A 20,957-nucleotide genomic window follows, 5' to 3' on the forward strand; every position below is an offset into this window, starting at 1 on the left:
AAAACTTAAAACTCTCCTTTTTGCTAAAGCATATAGTTAGGACTGGACCAGGTGACCCTGAATCCTCCCTTAGTTGTGCTGCAGTAGACTAGGCTGCCAGGGGATTCCCATGATGCATGATGATGGAGGTTTTCATTTCCAGTCACCTTTCTCTCTCACTATGTGTTAATAAACCCTTCTGCATTGAATCGTACCTGTTATTAATCTCTGTCTCTCTTCCACAGCATGTCTTTATCCTGTTTTCCTTCTCTCATCCAGCAGATGGCCCCGCCCCTTCCTGAGCCTGGTTCTGCCTGAGGTTTCTTCCTGTTAAAAGGGGTTTTTTCCTTCCCACTGATGCCAAAGTACTTGCTCATAGGGGGTCATATGATTGTTGGTTTTCCTCTGTATCTATTATTGTAGGATTTAGTGTACAATATAAAGCGCCTTGAGATGACTGTTGTTGTGATTTGGTTCTATATAAATAAAATTGAATAAAATAAAATTATAGTATATATATATATATATATATATATATAGTGCTAGTTAATGGGCGTAAATGGGCTTCCATACAACGGCCTCAAATTGATGATCAAGTTGGGTAGTAAAACAATAGCTTTATTCTATATCGATCTGACGCTTAAAGCAGCTATCAGTGCTTTTTCAGATCTTGTTTGCTCCGTGATTTTTTTTTAGTAAACAGGGTCTAGCCTTCAGTATGTTTCTCTGCTGCTCTCATAGTACCGTCTGGCGCGCCTTCTCTCTGCAGTGACAAAAACGCAGCAGCAGCAGCAGCTCTGATCTCTGCCTTCTTATTTTCTGTTAAATACTGCCAGCTGCAACTTTTGTCACCTCACAGCTGCCGGTGGTTCCTTCTCACACACGAGCTCATTAAAAGTCAAGAGAGACGTTTGGATGATGTCATATCCGTGAACAAGGATCCCTTTGACCAAACCGCAGCTCGGCTTTTCGCAGCTTGCGTGCCCACAAACTTTTTTCCTCCTTGCAGTGACGAGGTTTCTCCCCGCTGTCCATATGGCATGCGTAACGGGGAGCAGTGGATGGATGTGCCCCCCTCTTCTACGGGAAGCCGCGGTTGTTACCAGAGCGTAGTGGACGTGGTGGCCTGAGCACTCAAACAAAAACTTGCGTGATTTTTTTTTTCTTCTTCTTCTTGTGGGCGCGGAGGAGGTGGAGGAGGGAAACGTTGTAGCAGCCGACAGAATGTGGTCGCTGTCCGTGGTCCTGAATCCGCTGCTGTTTCTGCTGCTGTTCGGATACTGCCCTACGGTGGTGAGTTTCCAACACAACTGCCTCTCGTATTTCTACCAGGAACAGCACAATAAACGTGGGCATGAGCTTGTACTGTCATGTAATTCTGAGTTCAAGTGATTAGAGGTGTATTTAACGTGTTTACTGAAAACACAATAACATAAAGAAATTGTCAGTTTTCTGCCATAATTGCGTGTTTGGCTGGTTCTTTGCTATTGTTAGCATACACATACATACCATACACGCTCCAGCACTGGCAGGGGATTTACATTTACACACAGACCTAATGTGTGGACAAAATACAATTTTATTTTTAAAAACAAAAGATATTCCAAGTGGTGGCAGAAGTAGAACCACCCTCATAGCACTTTGTTTATTGCTTACATTAACAATAGAGTATTGATATCGATCCTGGAATATTGCCAGGCTTATAACTCACTTTTAAGGGAGAGTTCCGTCTTTGTTGAAAAAAATGGTGCTGTGTCTAAACTCATATTTTGCTGGTGGCGTTTTTCTGTAACAATCAAATCAAATCAAATCAAATCACTTTTTATTGTCACATCACATGTGCAGGCACACTGGCACAGCACATGCGAGTGAAATTCTTGTGTGCGAGCCCCACAAGCAACAGAGATGTGCAGACACAACAACACAAACGTGCAAAATACAAGAATGGCCAACCTGAAACTAATAAATATATGTACAATATATAATAGTGTATGCATTTCTGGATGTGTATACTAAATATTTTCCTACGTGTGTGTGTGTGTGTATACACATTTTTACAAATTAAATAGTAAAAAAATAAAATAAAATAATAATAATAATAATAATAATAAAATATATAAAATATACAGAGTTGAATATGTGCAAAACAAGTGGCATTTATATACAGTGTGGAGTGCATCACACTTAATCTAAATGTATTCATCAAATGGTCATGCAGTCATTTAAGGACATAGTCGGGTTTGGGAGTATTGTAACAAATTAGGAGGAGCAGCTTGCAGACCAGCAAGCCAGTTGGACAAGAACAATGGTCGATTAGGTTCATCCCACCCATGCAGAGTACAGTCCCCTTGCCAATGTCTTGATTGCAAAGCAGTGCCCTCACATAACACCTTGCCACGATTGAGAGTGGTGTACAGAAATAATGATGCTTTTAAAAAAAAAAACAGGAAATTTTGTTGCACAGGAAATACTCAAAATTACCTTCTTATCAGTAATAATGAAAAAGAAAAGTCTAAATGCCCCAAACAAAAGTGGAAGCAGCTGTCTGAATTATTTAATGAAAGAAAAAATTCTTTGTGCAGAGTTCCTCATAAAAAAAAAAGCCTAATTGGAGAGTGCATCTGGCTTGGCTGAGCAACAGAATCATTTTAATATGAGGAAATGTGAGAGTGAGAAGAGTGGAAAGGATGTGCATCACTCAAGAGATAGGAGGAAGACCATTTTAACAGATTAGTCAAACTAGCTTCTTTTCAGGGGCCTTTCAAAGCAAAATAAGGAGACGAAGAGCTGAGGGTGTTTTTTTTCTGACTCTTTTATCCCATTCAGCTATGATATACAGAGAGAGAGACAGTCATGGTTAACTATGCTATTTGGAATCTCTAATAATTTTCAGGCTGTGGCAATGTATCTCACATGAACTCAAGATATTCCATTGCACTTGTTTCATGTTCCTACTGATGCTTTTCACTGTGGTTTTGTTTTTTCATGAAATGCACACTGACCATACCAGGAAGAAGAAAATATTGTGGGTTATGAGATCATATCAGGGCCAACGTAGCATCAGAACACAGGCACAATTCACAGGGTTTAATTCCTAAATCACAAACTTTACAAATAACCAGTAGCAAATGTTAAAGGGAAACATTATTAAAAAATGTTAAAGGGAAAGATTTTGCTGATGAGTGAGGATGCAAATTTTACAAACAGAAATTGTGATGGAATGTAAACTGCAAAGGGAGATAATAGACCGCCTTATCGATTATTTCTTAAACAGCATGACTTTGCATGGTAGTAACAGATTACAGACTGACAAAAAGCGGCCTCTCTGTAGGTGAAAATGATGAGTCAAAGTCTGAGCTTTCTCCTTAGTGTGACGTTTTCGCCTGCTCAGAGGGGACATGATCTTTCATGGATGATTCAAAATGCTCTTTAAACTGCTTAGGATGACAGGCAGGGATGGGAAAAGGAATGGATGCCTGCACTTTAAAAACAGGGCACTTCACCTTTTAGCCATACACTTCAGAGTCTGGTGGAGTTCACATGTTTCACATGTTGTTCTCCATCCAGCTGTAGTTTTTGAATGTAAAAACAAAATCCAAAAACAATCGGCCGTCTGCCAAAGAGGCAGAAAAATTTCCTTTTCACAATCGAGGGTTGCCAGTATTTGGCTGCCAGTCCTGTGTTAATTTCCCATGCAGAGAATAAACAGCAAATATGGATCCCTTGTTTGTGTCTGATAACTATCAACTTTTCCTGCACTTCAGAAGAGTTTGATCAAAGTTTGGAGTAAAAGCTACTTTTTTTTTTACTGTGCACACTCCAACTTTAGTTGACGGTTTTAAATTTCTGCTTCGGCTTATGATGCATAACATTATGTTCTTTGAGCCTTATATGCCAGCACCGTGGAACATATTGACTGTAATAAAGAGCAGGATGAGCTCCCACAAATCAGGTTTATCTGTGTCGTTCAGCAGGACTTTCAGTTAGAGCACTGGAAGGCCTAGTAAGGAGAAACGGAGGAATTTCAGCTCTCGGGTTATTCATCAAGGCCAGGAAACACTATTTATTGTTGAAGAGGAAATTCGCTGGAGACCATACACAGTGAGCAGAGGAATATCTTACAGCAAAAGCACTTTGTTCTTTCAAAGCAGCGACTTTTTCTAAGTCAGTGGAATTGGTTGGTGTTGCAGCTTTGGGGCAGAAGGCAGAAGAATGGATGACCTATAATAAACAAAATTACAAAACATAACAGCTGTGTGCTGCGATGTCAGAGTCATGACATCAACTGCATGTCTGTAGAAATGTGTGCTGTGTATTTATGGCTGCATGTGTCTCTCTGTGCAGACCATCAGGCCAAAGGAAGGGTGGCAGGTGTACAGCTCGGCTCAGGATGCAGATGGGCGTTGCATCTGCACAGTGGTGGCTCCTGAACAGAATCTCTGCTCCAGAGATGCCAAAGGCAGGCAGCTCCGCCAGCTCCTGGAGAAGGTGCATTCAACACAGACACACACGCTTCTGTATAAGTGACAATGCACGCACATGCTCATTCTTCACCGTATGTGTTTGCTTTAACAAAAGAGCACACTTGAATTCAAAGACATATGGCATCAATTTAAATTATTATTCATGTTTCTTTGCTGCCCTAATCCTTTGAGAGATTGCACCAGCCAGGTCCATAACCCTGTTTTCCACTTCTGCATATATAGCATGGATGACATCAGTTGAATGACTACTTGGGAAGATGAGAGCACATTCCATCCCACCTTAATAGAACTCGAGCATCCCTTTATTGTGTATCAAATCAATCAAGGATATTTTTAAGGTTTCAGATTTTAGAAGGCTTTAAGTATTTGACCAGGATTGTTATCTGTAAAAAAAAAAAGTAAAATTAAATTGTTATCACTTATTTTTTCCTTTACATCTGCTACCATAGACATTTTTTGTAAAAGTGTGGATTTGGTCTTGATTACCTGAAATGATTTTTGGAACACGACAGCCATCATTGTGAATTGAAGTGGAAATCTCGAATGTAATTCCAAATGTTATTTTTGCCCCATGCCTGTCACGATTTAAATGCATTATCTACAAGCGAAAAAATAGCACAGCCCTAGAATCACTTTCCTCAATGACTATGTCACATGAGAAAACATGGCTGTAGCCTACATTTTAATGTTGTATGCCAAAGGGTGTTCTCTGTCATTCACTGGGCCCTCTGACACTAATGTACTAAGCTGCCTCAGGCCATCAGTGAGGCCATTTCAGGATTCCTCTACCAGAGCCAGACAAGTATGCAGAACACAACACACAAGCCCCGCGCCGCTTTACCGGGGTTGTGCACCAGTACTGTTGGTTCATTATAAGTTGAGTTAAAGAGAAGAAAGAAGGGAAGCTATCTCTTCCTCCTTCACATTCCCCATAAATGTAGCTTTTGTTCAACCACAAAGACACACTGTAAGGTTTCTACATTAAGTGTTTGCTCCTAATATGTCATTAAAATTCATCAGATTCAGTAGTTTGTCTATGACATTTGAAAAACACTTGAATTAAATCTGTCAAAATGGAACCTAAATTTAAAACTGATGAAAAACTGCTATGTGATAGTACTGTGCCTCTGAAAAAAATATCATCTGAAGCTCTACTCAGCTGAATTGTTAAAAGACAATCACTTTGGAGGTCAAAATGTTGATTTGTTCTTTGGGAAGTTAGAGCATGGCATCCTACCGAAAGGCTGAACATGGGGGACATTTTAATCTTGTGGTGGACGGAAAAATCAATGCAGCGCTGTTTCATTCTTTTCAAAAGGTGCAGAACATGTCACAGTCAATCGAGGTGCTGAACCTGCGGACGCAGAGGGACTTTCAGTATATCATGAGAATGGAGAGCCAGATCAAAGGACTGCGGTCAAAGTTCCGGCAGATCGAAGCGGATAGGAAGACGCTCGTCAACAAAAACTTTCAGGTATATTTTTGTTTGATGTTTAACTTTGTGAGAAACATCACAGGGAAGCCTGGGAAGGGACCTCTTCCAAGGATACCTGAGTTGCATCTGAATTAATCAACTTTCATTCCTGATAAGATCAATACAGGTCCACCACTGACCAGCCAAGGGCAACCCTATCATAAAAGCAAGACTAAATCTGAAGGCGGCTCCCAGGATGGATACAGAAAGATAACAAATATCTTAACGGCAGCATTATAAATAAACATTTATCCATTTATTTGGCATGTAAAACCGCTCTTTTTGGAGCCTTGATTGAGAAAAACAGTTGGAATGAGCAGAACTGTGGTGAGTTAATGTCTTCCTTGCCACCACTATAATTCAAAACTTTGCACCCACCTGTTGTTAATACATACCAGGATACATACCATACTAGGATTTTGTTTCCATAAAGATAAAGATTCTGGAGAAACTGATTGTAAAGAGTACTAAATCTGTCTTCACAGTGACAGGATTTCCATTAAATTATTAGTAGTAGCAATATCCATTAGTGGAATTTGTTTGGTTCCGGCTAGAGCGTGTCCCTGCTTCTATATTTGTTTAAGTTCCCTCACAACAGAAAGTTTGATATGGGCAAACATTCTTGTAAATATTAGATTTGTATTCCTCATTGTTGTGATTTTTTTTTAATTATTATTATGCTGTTTTTCCTGGACTCAACAATAAGAAGTGAATCTGCATTTTGTGTAAAACAAAACAGTAAGTATTGATACAAAACAATAAGAAAAAAACAATAAGAAGATGGTATTGCTGTACTTATGTGCTGAAAAACTGAGAGATTTGTTGAGACTAGTATTTCTAAAGTCCAAATACCTGTTCTGTTACTTATCTGTTGCAGGAGCTAAAGGGAAAGATGGAATCCTTGCAGCCGCTGATTCCAGTCCTGGAGCAGTACAAGACAGATGCCAAGCTCATCTCACAGTTCAAAGAGGAGATCAGAAACCTGTCTGGTGTGTTGATGGGCATTCAGGAGGAGATGGGGGCCTATGACTATGAGGAGTTGCAACAAAGGGTCCTAAACCTGGAAAATAGGCTTCGGAACTGTATGAGTAAACTCAGTAAGTCCAGCGATGGGGATAAAAAAAAGGCATTCGTGCGCAGTGAGATCGGATTATACAGTGGCAAAGGGATCATGGGCACATTTCTTGCAGCTACTAGGAGGCTGGCATTTTAGATCCAAAGCAGTGGACAGACAAGAACTGCTACTGGGGGCTAACAAACCCCAAAGTGAAAGAACATTCTCCCAAGCTAAAGATGAATGTGAAGCTTTGTACTCTGATTTTAAGTGAAAAAATTCAACTCAGGCTCACTTAAAGTGATGATTGATCATTTTAACTTATAAATTCCTTCTTGTGTCTTGTTTGCCATTCGCACTTATAGAAAATTTGTGGTTACATTGCTCCACCCATTGAGGTTTGATTCATCTAATAAGATCAGTTCTGCCCCCAGAGCAGCTTTGCCTTTGATAAAGGTTTGAATAACTAAAGCTCCAATTTGCCAACTGCCAGGTTATCAACAGTGATGGCTCCTGTCAAAGTGTCAACATAAATAGCTAACAGGGGAATGCTAATAGGACGTGGCTGGAAATCTGTTGGAGCCGGAGATGATTGCTTAAGCATTCATTGTGCGTGAGCTTTGATTGATTGGGTAAAATAGCACTTCAATACTTAACAGGAAACTTCAAAGCTTGTGTGCAAGTGATAGCCTACTGTCATTTGGCACCATTAAAGCCTGGCAAGATCATTTAAGTGTAATCCAAGTACTCTGAGCATTAAAACATATGGGTAAGTGTTCTCCCAGATTAGACACATTATAAGTTGTTGTTCTGTGGCACATTTCTTCTTATTCAGTCTACTTTATATCTTTAATAGCTGACAAAAGTACAGCTGTGTCCAGATGCTGCACACAAGCTGTCCAGAACCCACTTAGCAGTCCAGCACTTGGAGATAAATTCCAGTCATATAACATATGTGACCACAGCTGTATGGTGTGTTTTCAGCATGTGGCAAGCTTATGAAGATTACTGGACCACTGACGGTGAAAACTTCGGGCACCAGATTCGGAGCTTGGATGACCGACCCGCAGGCGTCTCCCAAAAACAACAGGGTGAGTTTATATGCATCTCTTTGGGTTGTAAGTCTTTGAAACAACACTGAGCAGTTTAATAATTTATATGTGGCGGCTTCCCTCCTTTTGTTCAAAGGGGAGAGATGTTGAAATACAGCATCGCACCTACTAAAAGCTTTCTGCACACTTGACTGCTGAGTTCAGACATTAAACTTAATGTTGCTTGTGCTCCTGCTTGATATACAGTAGCTGAAGCTGTTTATATGGTTGCTTTTCATCCAGCAGAAGTGGAAAATGTTGCACTTTGTTCACTACTGCTGTTCAAGACTGCAGAGACTGTCATGACTAGACACATTAATTGCTAATCTTACACATTAAAAGACAGAAATATTCAAAACAAAAGTACACAAAAAACTACATGTCAGTGTTTTACCCCTGACACTAAAAGATTAGAGTTACTGAGAAAAGGGGAGGACAGACTTTTGGAATTCCCATACTTAACAATCAGTGTTTGTCTCAAAATGCATTTTGTGTGTCCTTGTCAAATGTGTCGAAGTGTAAAAACTTAGCAAAGTCAGTTTTGAACATACGAAAAACTGCAGAGGTGGACAGTTTCCCGTAGTGTAAATGCATGCAAAATAAAATAAAATGTCATTTCATTCATCCATAACATCGCAAACCAGCTTTTTAGTATCACTAAAAAAAAATTCTTTTAGAAGTATACTTTTCATACTGAAAAAAGATTAAAAAGTAAAAGTGCTGCAAGGCTCTTACAAATATCCTAAACAGGTGTAGGGCGATATGGCTCAAAAAAATAAAGAAAATTTGTATGTAAGTAAAAATATTTTTAAGAAGTCAGCAAGGACAAGCTATATATATCGACTCAAAAGTCTTCATCATTTTTCTAGCTAGCTGCCTTCTTCTTTGCCTTTTTCTGACACTTGTCATGCATTTTCCTATTTAGCATCTCTATTAAGACAACAGCATGAAGCACTTTGAACTGCTACAGATACAGACTGGCCTATTCAACAAAGCACTGCTCATGTGACTAGATTACAAAATTTTCATTGGGTGCTTGCAGTCACACTTCCTTGGTTCTGGTTTGACCTTATTAGTGTATCATCGACCATCTGGCTAATAAAAAATTACTGGCCATGGCTGCTTTCTATCTTTCCTTTCATAGAGTTCATGTGTTCTGTGATTTCTTTATTTTGCTAAAAAATTTATTTCTATCACAATTTTAAATACAAACCACTGACCAATTACAATTCATTATCATCTCTATGTTTTTTTCCCCCCAGGTGTGGTACATGGACAGCTACACCAACAACAAGATAGTAAAAGAGTTTAAGTCCATCACTGATTTTGTCGCAGGAGTTGAATCCAGAACCTACAATCTGCCTTTCAAATGGGCTGGAACAAACCACGTAGTATACAACGGCTCTTTGTACTACAACAAAATGCAGAGCAACATCATCGTGAGGTACAGCTTTGAGACAGGTCGCGTGGTCACGCAGAGGGCTTTGGAGTCGGCAGGCTTCCACAATGTGTACCCCTACACCTGGGGAGGCTTCTCAGACATCGACCTGATGGCAGACGAGCTGGGACTGTGGGCCGTGTATGCAACCAACCAAAATGCTGGCAACATTGTTATCAGCCAGCTGAATCCAGACACGCTCCAGATCATCAACACATGGAACACAGAATATTCAAAGAGGAATGCCGGAGAGTCTTTTATGATCTGCGGGACTCTATACATTACTAATTCCCACCTGACCGGAGCCAAGGTGTACTATGCCTACTCCACTAAAACCTCCACTTATGAGTATACAGACATACCCTTTCATAACCAGTATTTCCACATGTCTATGTTGGACTACAATGCCAGGGACCGTGCTCTCTACGGCTGGAACAATGGCCACCAGGTCCTGTTTAACGTTACACTTTTCCACATCATTAAAACTGAGGATGACTCTTAGAGGCGGGGAGCGTACTGTACGCATAAAAGATTAAAATATGGAAATTTAAAGGTTGTGCCTGAATGTCAAAATAAATGTTATTTATTTATTAAATTATTAAATTCTCCTAATAAGCTTTGCCTTTTTTCTTGCATTTATTTACTGACATGAAGCTGTTTACCTGTTTTTTCAGAGTTAATTGAGTAAGATATTGTCTAATTGAAAATGTCACACTGCCTATAAAATAAATGACAGCACAAAATGAACCAATTCAGTGCATTATGAAGCATCCTGAAAACATTTTGGATTTAATAATGGCACTTGAAACTCTGAAACACTTAACAATGAACTTAAAGTAATTTCTCATGCCCTTTTCACTCTGAAATGAAAGCTTTTCCAAAATGAAGTCTTCAAAGTTTTCTCCGTTCAGTATTACATTTATTCAGGCCCTCTAATTTATTCATTTTTGAGTTCTGTGTTCGTTAATTGTTCGTTTTGTTTCCATTCTTTCTTTGCCATTTATTCATCATGATCTGCTAATTTATTCCTGCTTTTCACTGCCTGCATTTCGCTTTCAGTTGGTCTTTGTACTTTTACTTTAAAACTTTTGCACTTGACCTCGTTCAAGACAACGAGAAATGTGGTGAACCATAATGCACCTGTACAGTTAATGTTGGCTTTTTTTTTTGCTAATACTGGCTTTTTTGTGTCTATGAAAATCCTCAGACATTCAGGTCTTATGACATCTACATCGTACTAAGTCAAAGTACTTAACGCAACCCAAAGTCTAGTTGCCTTTAACTTAGTACTCTGAGACAGCAGCTTTTTTGTAACTTCAGCAACAGTTTGTATGTCTTATTCAGTGCAGTATATTCTGTGAGCCCGATGGTAACAGCTCTCATGCATGAATGCTTGTTGTCGTAAAAGCATTCTTACTGTAACTGTTTGTGTATTTTGCATTTGCAAAACGCTCCATTCTCCTCTCTGACTATGTTAATGGTAAATAGTAAATGGCCTGTATTTGTATAGGGCTTTACTAGTCCCTGGTAAAGAACCATTTATACAGAAGTAGAAAACTTTAACAAGGATTCATGTGTGTAAATAAGAAGTTATACATAACCCAAATAAAGTATTGTTTTCATTAAGTCATAGTTCTGTGCATTTCCTTTTCTGCTGTAAGGGTTTGATTGTTTCTTCTTTATTCCCTGCACCACTGTACTCATTTAAAATCACTGTATTCTTGATAAGAGCTTTGTAACTTTACTGTTACTTGAATACTTCATAAGCAACAGGGCAACATGTTTGAGCTGTAAATATCACTTTGTACTTGGTGACAACAGCTTGCAAAAGCTTCACGGTCTGAATTGTATCCGGACTTTAGTGGTTCTATAAACTGAAAAAATCCCATTTTTCATGAGTGACATCCATGTGTTGTATACTATGTTATGTTAGACCTTTGTGCAATACTATATGTCTGATCACTTTAGCTGTCAGTAGTAATACGATGGCACCTGTCCAATATGGCGGCCAACCAAACCGGTTTCGTGCGTGTGCGCATGCGCGTTCAGTAATTCGATGGCACTAGTCCAAGATGGCGGCCAACCAAACCGATTTGACCAGTTTCGTGTGTGTGTGCGCATGCGTGTTCAGGTGTGGAAATACCACAGGGGATCAGAGGGGTTATATGAGTTTATGTGTTTTTAACGGGGTTTTAATTTAATCAAACCATAGGGTTTTTAATTAAACTATTTTTTCACTTAGGTGTATCGCAACATTCAGTTATGCATGTGTTCTTAAAAGCAATTCTTTGTTTCTTGTTTCATTCTTGGCGGAGTGGAAGCTGTTTTGGTTCACAGTGCGCCTTAACAAAGAGGGTGTGCTCTAGTCAAAAGTGTTGGTAATAGTGTTTTAATCACACTAATTTTCTAAATCTGACAATGTCTCAGCTTGCAGTGAGGCATGCATTTTATTTTATAAATGGCACAAATGGGAATTTCTTCTGAATGGGTGATGTCAGCATGTTCACAAGCGTTTCATTTAATCAAACCCCTAGTTTTAATTTAACTAGTTTTTACACATCTACTGGGGTTTCTTTCCAGGGTTGATGCGATCATTTTATTTAAAAATCGGGATTTCGGAATGTTGAACTAAGAGTGAGACAAAGCCAGCCAGCTAGTTTTTAACACAGTAAATGTCACAAATAGCATTCAGTCCTTTAGAAAATAAATGCTATAAGCAGCCAGTATCGCTCTTTTCAAACTAATCGTCTTTTAAATACACTCATTTTGTGATTCCGGTGTCACACCTTGCAGCGATGCAAGCATTTTATTTATTTAAAAACGGATCAAACGGGCCATTTCTTCTGTAAGGGGTTTCATGGTTTCAGAGTAGTTTTTAACACAACAGATAGTCACAAATAACATTCAGCCCTTTAGAAAATAAACGCTACAGTGATACTTCTAAAACACTGCACACAATGTCGTCTTTTCCCCCAAAGCAGCCAGTATCGCTCTTTTCAAACTAATCGTCTTTTAAATACACTCATTTTGTGATTCCGGTGTCACACCTTGCAGCGATGCAAGCATTTTATTTATTTAAAAACAGATCAAACGGGCCATTTCTTCTGTAAGGGGTTTCATGGTTTCAGAGTAGTTTTTAACACAACAGATAGTCGCAAATAACATTCAGCCCTTTAGAAAATAAACGCTACAGTGATACTTCTAAAACCAGTCGCCCAGACCCGCTCCAACTTTTCAACAGCTGGCTAATTGTTTGAATTTGTTCAGGATTGTAAAAGCACACCGCGGGTATCACATAGTTGTTGAGAGTACCATGCGAACAAGGGCCCAGCCTATTGTTTAAAGTGGCCGGTATTGGCTCTTTTTGTAATTCCTCGACAAGGTAAATGGGGCAGGTGTACCAGTCGGGTGGCGACCCCGCCTATTGTCTGAAGTATCGGTTCCTTTGTAATTCCTTGAGAAGACAAAAGCCCTGAAGGGTCTCATTTAAATTGATTGGCGACATACCTTTTCTTTTTGGAAACACCACCCTATATAAAAAACAGGCTCAGACCCTGAAACCCTGAACCATTTACGCCTCAAGATTCGCTGCAGAGCACACCATTTTCTTTGCGATCATCAACACTAACATCGTTCTTTATAACATGGCCATCGTAAACGGTAAGTAAAACAAAACCTATTATTGGATTTTTAAAAAGTGTTATGTTAACATATTATAGGATATTCAAACTATTTTTTTTTCCTAAAACAAAAGCTTAATTTTTAGGAGTTCGGGAGAACGGCCCAGGACCCTTTTCTTCAGAAACGGGCGCTTTTACAGCTGGAACTAGTTCTCTAACAGGCACAAGGTGTGTACAGCATTACTGGATTTTTAAACGTATGTATGTTTCAAACTAGCGATTGTTTTAAATTATGTAATAACGTTTTTGTTTGATTAGTTCCAGGGTTAACAAACTGAGCAGGAAAACATTCAGACCCCGCGACCACAGAGCCCTACCTTACATCAGGTGTGTATACAACGCGATGTATAGTTGTGTATTTTTTTTTTTTAAAGGGGTTTAAACAATTACAAATGTTCTAAACTGACCGTTTTACACATACAGAACCACGCCAGAGAACCGTGTGTGTGGAGGAGCAGGACCATCCCGAATAACGCACACTACAAGGTAAGCATAGGCATATATAAATTAGATAAAAAGAGATAGAGAGGGAGACACGGTTATTCAGTTTGAAATGGGTACATGTATAAAATGTTTTAACACATGTCTATCTATCTTCACAGACTGCAGAACAGCACCCCTCCTCATAATGATCAGGACACCGTACGATTCCAGACGTTTTTGGAATGTTTAAGCAGTATCGACCTCCCAGAACAACAAAAACCTGGAGCTTTGTGCAGCAGTGGAGAGTCAGAACCGATCTTCATCAGCGAACCTGCAACACCTCCGAGTGAGTGGCTACATCGTGATTTCTCTGATGTTTTTGAGTACAGCATGTCAGATTTTGATCTAGTTCATATACCCACCACCCCAGAATGTGTCAGAAATAGCGTTGATTCAGAATCAGAATCAGAATCAGAATACTTTATTGATCCCTGGGGGAAATTATTTTTTGTTACAGTGCTCCATTTTAAACCAACATTAAGACAAGACAGACAATACGCTAACTAAGAATAGTACAATATATACATATATATACATACATACATACATACATACATACATACATACATACATACATACATACATAAGTCACTTATAAATAAATATTTGGAAAAGAAACATGTGTAGCTGTAGCAGCAAACAGTGTGTTAAGTGGATGCGTTGTACAGGGAGATGGCCACAGGCAGGAATGATTTCCTGTGTCGTTCACACATAGATTTCGAAGAAGGCGGCATAACAGACTCTCAAATATCAGCGGCGTATGATGCTTACATAAAGCTTCCAGACGCTCAGCCTGCTGAACAAAGTCATATAGCCTCAATAGCTGATAAATTATGTTTGATTGAAGCTAGACTCAATCAATACCACCAAGAAGCACAGGTACAAAGGCAACAGTTTACCAAACTCATAAACAAAGTGTGTAGTACATTAGACAACATCTGCAGCAAAATTTCAAGTCCCTGACTTTTAAAATCCAGACCATGGACCCTCCAAATAAATTATTTAAACATAATAACGGAACCTCCACTCCTGTTAGATGTTTTGACTTAGAGACTTTTATGCAGTGGGCTGAAGAAACAGATAAAAAATTAGACGATATTATAGCTAGACTTAATAGGGTGCCTGCATCAGCCTCATCCGATACACATCCTTGTCAGACTGTTCCTACGTCTGCTATTGCTGATGGGGCTATTGTTGCTAATAATAGTGATAGTACAGCAGGTGTTGCTCGGGCCGTTGCTGTTACTGATGCTAACCATATAGCTTGTGCTGCTGGTGATTTTGCGTCTGATGCACAATCTAGCCGGGTCACCTCTGCTGCAGCTACTGCAGTTGTTATTGAGCCCGTTGTGCAGTCTGGGTCCGGCAGCCGCTCTCAGTCACACATTAGAGAGATACCTAATTTTAATGCTCGCGAATTGCGTGAACGCCTTGATTTTAGGGGTATAAGTCTCGATCATCCAGAACAAGTGCCGGCGCGAGTGCGCGAGTGCTTAGCCAATGTGATAGACAGAGCTGTGGCGGGATCCCAACAGGGCAGTGTTCTAAACGTGGTCCTGCGTGGCCCCTCGCTGGCTTCAGATGTTCAGGCTGTTTTAAACGCTGACGATCGGTATGATCCGGAGCTGTTTCTCGATCAAATTGCACAAGTTATGCAGAGTAATGATTAATCTATCGGTGATGATGAATTAGAGTTTATTGTCACGGTAGCTCAGAACAGTAGTGGCGGGTCTCGCTTAAGACTGGCGCACATACCTTATGATGAGATTCTCTCAAAGAAAGGCAGACATTTATACACACCAAACAACACAAACAACAATTTGTGCTTCTCCCTATGCATAGCACATTCATTAAACTCATCATCCTCTGAGCATGAAAAACTTGCTACAGCTAAACAGATGCATGCTGAAGTAGGTCTATGCGACACACAGCAAGTATCATTCTCTGATGTCGGTAAATTTGAGAAGCACTTCAACATTAAGATTGCAATCTATTACCACACAGAAGGGCGTAAACGCCTGGAATGTTTTTACACACATGAAGAGCCAAACCCTAACACGTTGATGATGTATCTCCATAATCAACATTGCCACCTGATTTTAAACCCGACCGCTTTTTTGGGGGGATCCTATGTGTGTAATTTCTGTTACAGTATATATAATACACCATTACAGCACAGCTGTAAACATAGATGTAACACATGTTACACACTCTGTCAACATCACAGGGGACCCACAGTGAAATGCAGCGACTGTAACCGCATCTGCAAATCACAACACTGTTACTGTGGCAGGATGAATGTTATCCCTCGGTCCAACCCACTTTTAGCCTGGCCCATTAGGGGGCGCTGGTATAAATAGTGGCCATTTGAGTGTCTCTGCATTGCTTGCCTGTGATCTCCTTTTTGGTCACCTGACTTCCTCGGTGTGGTAGAGATCGTTTGTGGGTTACTCCTCTAAAGTCTCCATCGCGGCTGGTCGTAGCTATAGAAGCCTCCTCTGAGCTATTCTGCTTACATTCTATGACCCGGCTTACTTGGTACGTAATCAACTTTTGTTACGCTCTCTGCCTTCTATTGTTCGTTTATAGTAATTATTTATTATGTTTCGCAGGAAGTGTGGACCTTAGTTTTGCGCCAAGCTACGCGAACTGAAGTGCTGCTGTTTTGCCTTGCTGTGCTTTTACCGTCTGTTCCCGTTGTGAGAATTCTTTCCCTGCTGCTGTCGGCTTTTACAGTGGACGTCGGCGTGGACAACGGCCATATGCATGCCGGTTATCGGAGTCAGCTGGCGTGCATATTGATCGACTGTTAACTTTTCGTCGTGTGGACGGCAAGTTGGAGCAGTACGGCGATTCCGTTTGCTCCAGATTTTAGAGTTTTATCCAGATTGTATGTTGTTTTATTGCTTTTGATTTGTAGTTTGGATTTTTGTTACACCACTGGTGGGAGGCCCTTTTTCTAGCTGTAGATCACCAGTGTGGTCCTGCAGTTGGGTTATCCCCCGGTGCTACACATTAGTTTGTTGTAATATATTAAAATTTTCTTTGTTTCTTTTATTCAGATGCGGAGTGCCGACGTGGAGGAGACTAGGGTGCCTTGGTGGTGGGATCCCTTGAGTGTACACACCCGCCTTGTTTAGTTTATTAGTGTGATAGTGTGTTGCACCTGTGTGTTGGTGTGTTTTCTTTCTTTAGTTTGTGTGTGGCATCCCTGCCCCTCCACTGGTAAGCCTCAGCTCTGAATACCCTTTTAAGCATATTTGTACTTGAATATTTATGATTGTGCTTTTATATGGTGTTTTAAATAATTATTAATAAATTGTTAATTTGTTTATTATTGAACCTCGTCTCTGGATTGAGTATAGCGAACCCAAGTGCCTTTTTGGTGATTTAGTGTTGTTTCCAGTATTCTCTGGGTGAAATTCCCAGGGTGGCGTTGTCATTCTTTAAAACTGAAGAGTATTTACCTTATATCCCAACCTCGTCTCGCCACATTACCAACAACACAAATTACCTGAATTAAAACACAACATGATCCCCTGTGATAATATGAAACATTGCATGCACTGTGGCACCACATATAGAGAATCCAAGAAATTGCCACATAAATGTGCGCAGCCTAGATGCGAGCACTGCCGCGAACCTAAATTAGCAGGAGACTCCGACCATCAGTGTTTCATACAGCCTGTTGAAAAACAGAAGCCTAACGATAAATACATTTTATATGATTTTGAGACGCGGTACCACAACGGTAAACACGAGGCTAACTTTGTGTGTGCGTCTGATCTGAAGGGCAATAAGTTCACATTTAATACATTAAAGTGTGTGGAGGCGTTTGTGCAGCATTACAGACGCCCAAGGTTTCGTGGGTACACTTTCATAGCACATAATGCATCTGGCTTTGATAACTACATACTCCTCGAGTACTTTGTCAGACAGAGCATAACACCTAGTGTCATAATGAGCGGCAGCCATGTGATTTTTAATGCATGACAGGGACTATGACCAGCGGTGGATTGATTCGTTCAGCTTTTTGCCCATGGGCCTTGCCAAAATACCCTCTGCTTTAGGTTTTCAAGACCTGCAGAAGGGCCATTTCCCACACAGGTTTAATACGAGGGATAATGAGCGTTATGTGGGCCCGTACCCAGACCCCTCCTTCTACGGCTATGAGCACATGTCTGAAAGCGATAAGGTGCGATTCATGGAATGGTACCAGGTTGCCTCACAGAATCCCTTTGATTTTCAGGCTGAACTCAGGCGTTACTGTGTTAACGATGTTGATGTCCTGCGTAAAGCATGCATCATTTATCGTGACACGCTACTGGGTTGTACTCAAGTTGATCCATTCATGTATACCACCCTGGCTGCATTTAGTATGGGTGTGTATAAAACGCTGTTTCTGCCTAGAGACGCGCTCGCTCTCACGTATGAAGGGGCATACGTTGAGCAGAACAAGACGTTTTCTAACGTCTCTATTGAATGGCTTCAATATGTGTCCCACACCACCAACAAAGTGGCAAAACATGCTCTCAGAGGAGGCGAACAGAGGGTTGGACCGTATTTTGTGGACGGTTTTGACCCCACAAGTAATACAGCTTATGAATTTGCAGGATGTTTTCACCACGGTTGTGTTAAATGCTACCCCGAGAGTGAAGTTAATCCTGTCAGCAAAGCATCCTATGGACTGCTGCATCGCATGTTTTGTGACAAAGTTGATGCACTGAGATCACAACACAGTGTGAGCGTAATAGTGATGTCAAGTCAAGTCAAGTCAACTTTATTTGTCAATTCTGCCACATGTACAGGACATACACAGAATAGAAATTGCGTTACTCTCAAACCCTAGTGATTAGAAAAATGCAAATAAAATAATTAAAAAGTAAAAATTTAAATAAATACAATACAATTTTACGTATAACAAAAAAAAGCTATGCAATATACAATATACAATATTCAAGTAAGAAGGCATAGTGGTGCAAAATAGGCAAATAGTGCAAATGGGGATTTAGTAGTGTACGGTAAGAGATAGTGTAACAACAGAGTCTTATGAGGTCCAATGCTTAAGCAGTCCAATGCTCCACAAAGTGACTGGAGCAGGCCAGTGAGTGCGTCAGAGAGTGAGTGTGTGTGTGTGTGGGACAGAGTTCAGTGAGACCGTGGTGGAGAAGAGGGGAGAGGGGGGCAGAATCGGGAGGGAGTTTAGCTTCCTGACAGCCTGATGGATGAAGCTGTCCTTCAGTCTGCTGGTCCTGGCCTGGAGACTCCGCAGTCTCCTCCCTGACGGCAGCAGCTTGAAGAAGCTTTGCATTGGGTGCGTGGGATCAGCCGCTATGCAAAGGGCTTTTTTAGTGAGACGGGTGCTGTAAATGTCCTGGAGGGAGGGGAGAGAGACACCAATGATCCTCTCTGCAGCTCTCACTATGCGTTGGAGGGATCTATGGCAGGACGCATTGCAGGCTCCAAACCACACAGTGATGCAGCTCGACAGGATGCTCTCGATGGTGCCTCTGTAGAAAGTGTACATGATGGGGGCTGGAGCTGGAGCTGGATGTGGGAGTGTGAATGGGCTGCCTTGAAGCAGACAGACCCTGCAGTTGTGGCTTTCATGCATACGTACAGAAAGCCAGAACGCCTGAATCCCCGAGACGCCCTTTTTGGCGGTCACACAAATGCTCTAAAGCTGTACCACAAGACTGCTTGTGATGAAAAAATATTTTACTACGACACCAGTCTCTATCCCACAGTGCAGTCTAAAAAAGACTATCCTGTAGGACACCCTCAAGTCATTTACACCAACTTTGACAAGCTAGAAAATTATTTCGGCTTTGTTAAATGCACAGTGCTCCCACCTAAGGGTCTTTTTCACCCCGTCCTACCCTACAGATGCCATGGAAAACTGATGTTTCCACTCTGCAGCATGTGTGCTGAAGACCAGAACCAGCATACTGCATGCGGGCACAGTGACAGTGAGCGGGTGTTGAAAGGCACATGGGTCTCATTTGAGCTTGAAAAAGCTGTTGAGAAGGGATACAGGGTTCTTGCTGTTGATGAGGTGTGGCATTTCCCCAATAAGACCGACACATTGTTTAAAGACTATGTGAAAGCCTTCCTAAAACTCAAACAGGAGGCCTCGGGGTATCCTGAACATGTGAACACACCTGACGAACAGCAGAAGTACATAGACGAGTATTATGAGAAGGAGGGAATAATGCTAGACCCATCCAAGATTTGTGTAAATAAAGCTGTTCGTAACTGTAACAAGCTGTTGTTAAACTCGTTATGGGGTCGTTTCAGCATGAGGTCAAACATGGCATCATCTGAGCTCATTACAGACCCTTCCAGATTTAGCCAGCTAATGTTTAGCGACCAGTACGACGTGCGTCAGTTTTGTTTCATCTCTGACGACGTCGCAATGGTGCAGTGGCGCCACGCTGATGGTAGAGCTTCCCGTGTGAAGGACGTTAATGTCTTTGTCGGGGCCATGACCACTGCACACGCCAGACTCATGCTGTATGATTTGCTAGACAACTTGCAGCAGCGCGTGCTGTATTGTGACACGGACAGTGTCATTTTCACGGCACGCCCTGGCGAGTGGATGCCTCCTCTAGGTCCGTTTCTGGGGGATCTCACAAGTGAATTAGATTGTGGAGAGGATGGTGTGGAGGATTACATAGCGGAATTTGTTTCCGGTGGGCCAAAATGTTACGCGTATCACACATCGCTGGGCAAGACCCAGGTCAAATGTAAAGGCGTCACACTGAATGCATTAAACTCGAAAGTTGTCACCCACGACTCCTTGAAAGGTTTAGTCCGCAAGTTTGTAGCCAATCAGACATCAGACGCACACCTAGTTGCCGTGTCTGATAGCATCAGACGCGATAAAAAGAAGCTTCATTTGAAGAATGAAACCATTGTGAAAAAAGTTAAAGTTGTTTACAATAAGCGCCGTGTGCTCCCAGACTTCACAACCCTTCCTTATGGATTTTAAATTAGAACAGCGGTTTGACGCCCGGTTGCAGCATCCGTTCAGCATGGTGGTCAGCGGTCCCAGTAACTGTGGCAAGACTTTTTTTGTTAAAAACATAATTGAAAACTCTTCCAGGATTATATCATGCAGCATTGATAACATTGTGTATATATACTCATGCTGGCAGACACTATATGACCAGCTTCTTAAGATAAGAAACATAAACTTTGTTAACGGTATACCCGAATCTCTTGCTGATGACACCCTTCTGCCTGCAGAAAAGAACAATTTGTTAATTATAGAC

General features: G+C 41.0%; 2 protein-coding genes across 2 annotated transcripts; both read left to right on the top strand.

Annotated features, from left to right (window-relative positions):
- Window positions 1–907: 907 nt before the first annotated feature.
- Window positions 908–11,010, top strand: LOC308383637 (noelin-3-like). The gene is made up of 6 exons (XM_080861681.1): window positions 908–1,272; window positions 4,324–4,467; window positions 5,782–5,937; window positions 6,815–7,034; window positions 7,976–8,082; window positions 9,345–11,010. Exons 1-6 carry the CDS (start codon window positions 1,204–1,206, stop codon window positions 10,020–10,022), a joined length of 1,374 nt encoding a protein of 457 aa, XP_080717807.1. The 5' UTR covers window positions 908–1,203; the 3' UTR covers window positions 10,023–11,010.
- A 2,085-nt stretch (window positions 11,011–13,095) lies between these two features.
- Window positions 13,096–17,025, top strand: LOC308413019 (uncharacterized protein). Its single transcript, XM_080907800.1, has 6 exons — window positions 13,096–13,180; window positions 13,287–13,368; window positions 13,459–13,527; window positions 13,624–13,686; window positions 13,803–13,969; window positions 16,746–17,025. Exons 1-6 carry the CDS (start codon window positions 13,165–13,167, stop codon window positions 16,772–16,774), a joined length of 426 nt encoding a protein of 141 aa, XP_080763926.1. The 5' UTR covers window positions 13,096–13,164; the 3' UTR covers window positions 16,775–17,025.
- Window positions 17,026–20,957: the final 3,932 nt, after the last annotated feature.

This window comes from Rhamphochromis sp. 'chilingali' (assembly GCF_963969265.1).
Source record: "Rhamphochromis sp. 'chilingali' genome assembly, chromosome: 16".
NCBI lineage: Eukaryota > Metazoa > Chordata > Actinopteri > Cichliformes > Cichlidae > Rhamphochromis > Rhamphochromis sp. 'chilingali'.